This window comes from Hippocampus comes, unplaced genomic scaffold, assembly GCF_001891065.2.
Source record: "Hippocampus comes isolate QL1 unplaced genomic scaffold, H_comes_QL1_v1.1 scaffold78, whole genome shotgun sequence".
NCBI classification, from domain to species: Eukaryota; Metazoa; Chordata; class Actinopteri; order Syngnathiformes; family Syngnathidae; genus Hippocampus; species Hippocampus comes.
Genome location: NW_017805798.1, coordinates 2,149,221 through 2,154,647, shown reverse-complemented (window position 1 = coordinate 2,154,647; position 5,427 = coordinate 2,149,221). Strand labels below are relative to the sequence as shown.

General features: G+C 44.4%; 1 protein-coding gene across 1 annotated transcript in view; it reads right to left on the bottom strand.

Annotated features, from left to right (window-relative positions):
• The window catches only part of LOC109525351 (potassium channel subfamily T member 1-like), an 86,193-nt gene that overhangs the window by 24,705 nt on the left and 56,061 nt on the right, over positions 1-5,427 (bottom strand). The window contains exons 17-23 of the mRNA XM_019885787.1: positions 5,130-5,238; positions 4,227-4,376; positions 3,811-4,046; positions 3,074-3,287; positions 1,702-1,807; positions 1,452-1,624; positions 656-727 (exon numbers count right to left, since the gene is read on the bottom strand). Coding sequence (XP_019741346.1) covers positions 656-727; positions 1,452-1,624; positions 1,702-1,807; positions 3,074-3,287; positions 3,811-4,046; positions 4,227-4,376; positions 5,130-5,238 — 1,060 coding nt within the window. The remainder of the gene's footprint in view (positions 1-655; positions 728-1,451; positions 1,625-1,701; positions 1,808-3,073; positions 3,288-3,810; positions 4,047-4,226; positions 4,377-5,129; positions 5,239-5,427) is intronic.

The window sequence follows — 5,427 nt, the reverse complement described above, 5'->3', positions numbered from 1 at the left end:
GCTAAGCTTATCCATTAAAAAAAAAAAAAACAAAAAAAAAAAAAACACACACAACAAAAACCAATCAAAACTTATTTTCCACAACATTTTATTTTATTTAAAAACAATTTTACAAAAGTAAAGTTGTAGTTGCCCAAGAGAATCTTTCAAGTTTACAGGATTCTCATCATTTTATGACTACATTTTCATCCACTTATGTCTTACTTTTCTCGTAAAAAATGGTTTGACTTCATTTTGAATGGTACGTATCATTGTGGAGAACGAGGGAACTGCAGTTCACAATGAAACAAATGATCTCTTCTTGAATGTTTAATTACAAATTCATATTTCATTTATTTATTGACCATTTTATTGGGATGATTATTTTTGTGTTACCATGACTATTTTTCGTCTCACTTTTTTATGTCCAATGGGCAGCACTTTGATCCAGCTTAATTTGACGTGACGTGAGGGGTGAAATAGTAAAAGAAGAGTTGCTGTAAAAAGTTAGCAGTGACATATCCCGAAAATGTTTGAATGTTGGCGTTCATGAGTAAATGGGTTCATAGATGGTCAACAATGAGCCTGAGGTCAGGATGGACATTTTGCATCATAAGGACCCTGAAATTCAGCATGTTTTCACCGACATTGTCGTGACTGTGACTCCACCACATACTTATCGATGGTGCCGGCCATGAAGTAGACCATCGGGAAGCAGCAAATGGCCTCTAAGAAGTGGTTGTCTGGGCTGAGGTAAACAGGAAACATCACCGGTTAGCAAGCCGCATGAATCCTGGATCACTTTTGGAGAAACCCGGAGACATTTTGAGAGGAACTTCCTGAAGTATTCAAACTGTGATCGCTCCCTTGTTGGCACCCTATTCATGTATTTTATTTTTCCAGTTAACTCCCGTTATTCACGGGGAATCGGGCAGAATAGCAAAAATCTGCTTTTGATTGCCTATGAAAGCCAAAAGATGGAGGCAAAGCACTACATTTGTCTATATGTAGCCCCTTAACTTCACGACTTAGTTCCTGGGCACCAAGGTGCCATCAAAGCACTACGTTTATCTAAATGAAACACCTCAATTGACTGTGACATAGTTCCTGGCCAACAAGATGCCACAAGATGGTGACAAAGCACTACATTTGTCTAAATGAAGCTCCTCAACTCACATCATAGTTTTTTTTTTTAGACACCAGGATGCTATCAAAGCACTATGTCTGAATGAAGCACCTCAATTCACTGCGACATAGTCCCTGGGCAACAAGATACCACAAGATGGTGACAAAGCACTACATTTCTCTCAATGAAGCTCCTCAACTCACATCAAGATAGTTCTTTGGCACCAAGATTTCAGAAAAGCGCTATTTAAGAGGAGAGGTACACCCTGAAACGAATGTTTGCCATTGGCATCAAGAGAGAAACACTCAGACTTACATTCGGAGCTCTGGAGAGCAACACAACTTACGGGTAGTCCAGCAGAAGCACAATGGGGTTGAGCTCCTTCCGGGGTCGGTAGTACGCTCGGAGGGGGACGATGAAGTTGTACAAACCGTTGCCCGCCGTCTCAGCAGACACGATAATCAGCTTGTTCTTGAAGCCGTACGCTTTGGCATCTTCGAAGCTGTTGTGCGTACAGCCCTGCGAGGCGTCATCACATGTGAAGTGGAAGTTGTACTCGCGTTGATCTTCGTGCGTGTGCGTGACAAGTCACTCACCTTGTCAAGGCGCAGGCAGCAAAATGGCGCCTTCTGCGGAAGGAGGTGGCACAGTGTCGGCGAGCTGCCGATGTAGGGAGAGTTGGGAGGGTAGCCCTTCACGAAACTGCCGAGACGGGAAGCAAGATGATGAAATGATGTGACAGTAGATCAAGTCGAATGCCCTCAAAGTGGTGCAAATTTGGATCTCAACCAAAATGCTGTGGATCAAATATGCCTCAACAGTCGTGCAAAACTCAGTGAGCATTTTTCTTTCCGGCACAGCCAAGAAGAGAAGTGTTTCAATATTTTTCCACTGCACTGAAGATTCCACTGCAATAAAAAATTGTGTATACGTAATCGTTCACATAATGTCCTGTCGCATAGGGAGACTTAATCGTCTCCCTGATCAACGCACGATGGCACTGTGGTGCTTTCAGGCATGAGCATCCAGAGAACTCATAAAGATGAATTACTATCCAGGCACCGAGAAAATAAACAAGCAAGGAAATCCATTTACCATACTTAGACAAATAAATGTAATGAGGCAATGTGGTTTATATTCTTTGCGGAACATTTAGTTTGATATATGGCCAGGCAGACGAATTCAACGATGCTGTCGGCGTGGAATATACGTGAACAAAATAAGAAAACAAGTTTTTGCGAAGAGACATATTTTATGCACAACCCCGATGCCTCAAACATCTGAACAGTCCTTATCTTCTATAAAATACGAACAGCATGAAAATGTGCTTTGGAAATCATGTACAGTTTATACAAATATCACCAGAGTAACAGTTTTACATTTGACAAACTTTACAAATTATTTGCACGCTATTTATTAGTGGTAGTATTTAGTAGTGTGTGTGCATGCATCATACCATGCTCTCGATCAATCAATTTCCAGAGGTCTGCATTGCTAACAAGCGTCAAGCACTAATGTGTCCACTGGAACTACTGAATCTATATGACGGTTTTTAGCTTGAGTGATCACGGCAATGATGAGCGTGGAGAGTGGCGGCCTTTCTAACCTGCTGAACTCTGCTACTGTCTAAGTGTTTGCCCGACTGATAAACGATCATTGAGATGGAAAGTCTACCCTGTGTGTGCTAAGCTTGTGGATGAGCTGCAACGCATGATAGGAAGTTCTGCCCTTCCTTTCACGGCACGTGTTCATCATTGTCAGGGTCGAAGCCTTTCATCACCATGACACACCGATTACACGCCAAGCTCATCTATCTCACCTTACAGGTCCCCGTGACACCTGAAGAGGTGGAGGACATCAATCCTTTAGTGTGTCTATTATGCTAGGCTGAGGCTATAGGGACTATATGAGCAGATGTAGTGGGTCTGCATCACAGAAGCGGAATTTATGACCAACCGCGCCGCTTACTCTGACCCGACGGAGCCCTCCTCATCCGATTGGTTGGTCTCGTCTTCCGACTGGTCGCTGAGGAGGTCGCACGGCAGAATGGCGGAGGAGTCCGCGATCTCGAGGACCGGCGCGATGCTTGGCCTGCGGCTACCGGCGCCGTTCTCCGTCGGTAAGGTCAGCTTACTGGTTTCTTCGGGGGGATCCGGGTTCTGGAGGTCAATGGCCACGGTGCCTGGACGCAACACGCACATCACTAACGACTTAGTCACATCACGACGTGCGCTTGACTGGCTGTCAACATCAATTAACACACAGCCATTTAATCTCTTGTGAACATTGTCAACTGTAATCCTCTTGCAACATACTCAGGAGCGGTGATGCATGCAGAATATAATGACTCGTATTTGTTAACAAATACTGTGATGCTGAGGAGCTACCGTTGGGTCTGTCCCATGCAATGAAAAAATGGCACTAATACATTTATGGATTGCAAACTGCACTACAGCTGTAGGAGGTGATGTGTTCTGCACAAACTTACCATATGAAGTGGCCTGATCAACTTTTATAGATCAAAGAAAAAAAAAAAGCACAAGACAATGAAGTCAGCCAGGAAAGTAAAAAAAAAAAAAAAAAAAAAAAAAAAAAGCATGGAAGGAAAACGATCATGCACAAGTGAGCAAAAGCATCAGCACTTGCAGCCGCAATGCATTTACACTGAACGCCATTCAATCTTCAACGGATCATGCCGCTCTCACCCATGCTGGCAATGATGCTGTGCACGGGCAGCCTGGAGGGGGCGTCGTAAAGCCCGGCGACGGACAGGCTCTTGTTGTGCTTCTCCTCCTGTTTGAAGATGAAGGCTGAATTCTCCTCCTTGGTGATGTTGATGTAGTAGCAGGTGTCGGTGGCGGCCATGATGTGGCGCGGGCCGGGGTTCAACAGGATGCTCTTGTTGTCCTCCCGCTTAACCCCGATCAGGCACACGCCGTACCTGGCAGACCGCAAGTGCAAACAAATGAGAGCCAGTGCGAGAGCCAACCAAGCTACACAACTATGACCACAAAGCAACGAACGGGGAAATTCATCTTCATGATGCTGGAAAGGGGCGATTGTATAAACTGTGCAGGATGGTATCGAAGTGTCAAAATGACCCCGAGCAAGTTTTGCTTACTTCTTATGCGCATGGAAGGAGGCGTAAGTGAAGCTCTTGCCATCATATTCCCCAAAAAACTTGCTGTCACACAATCGGATGTGGTAGACCTCGTTGCCTGAGCAGCGCCCGTACATCCTTTGCCACTGCTCCGGTGACAACTGACCTTCCCTGAAGAAATATTGGCAGAAGGGTGATTTCAGTGACTCTTTCAGAGATGATTGATTTGTGAATGATTTTAAAGGGGGTGAGGTGAGGGGGGGGGGAGTCAAAGTGACGTGTCATTGCCAAGTCAGCAGAAGTGAAATGGATCTTTTCTTCTGTGGACAATCGATCAGATATATGGTTCATCTTCAGTGTGAAACGCAGCTGGATTTAGAACCTGACTATGAAGGGTGGAAGAGTTGCCGTGATGAGATTCTCATCGGAAATCGGGTGATTTCAGTGACTCTTTCAGAGATGATTGATTTTTGAATGATTTTAAAGGGGGTGAGGTGGGGGGTGGGGAGTCAAATTGACGTGTCATCGCCAAGTCAGCAGAAGTGAAATGGATCTTTTCTTCTGCAGACAATTGATCAGATATATGGTTCATTTTCAGTGTGAAACGCAGCTGGATTTAGAACCTGACGATGAATGGTGGAAGAGTTGTCGTGATGAGATTCTCATCGGAAATCACCATGAAGAAAATAACTTGAAGGATGTACAAGCATTCTGCTGCTGTAATGAATAGCTGTCATTGATCGAGAATGGATGTCACTGTAACGAATGGGCCTACTGAACCAAGAAATCAAATCCTAGCAACCTGGCTCAGCTACAACATAACACTTTTTAATACAATCATATTCATAGTCCGGGCACCCTAACGCAAATATCGACAAGTGCAATCGAACGGAGATGGAGTCACAGAAGTGTTTGCGCACTTACTGTCCTCTGGAGGTGTGAACGAGGAGCGTCACTAAGGTGGACATGGCCGGACACACGCAGTTCAGTGCAAGCATGGCGTACTTGAATTCCTCTTCACATACGACGTGATCTGGAAATGCAGACGGTAGGGAAATAATTGGTAGGCACAGAATTGGATAGCCTTGTCATTCCAACAATAATTGAGTTAAAAATGGAAGGGAGAGCAAGCCTTTCTTCTCTTTACTTTGCTCTCTTTGCAGATGAGTTTTTTTTGTACAGTATATTTGAAAATAATGGCTTTCCAAAATTCCCCAGTTTG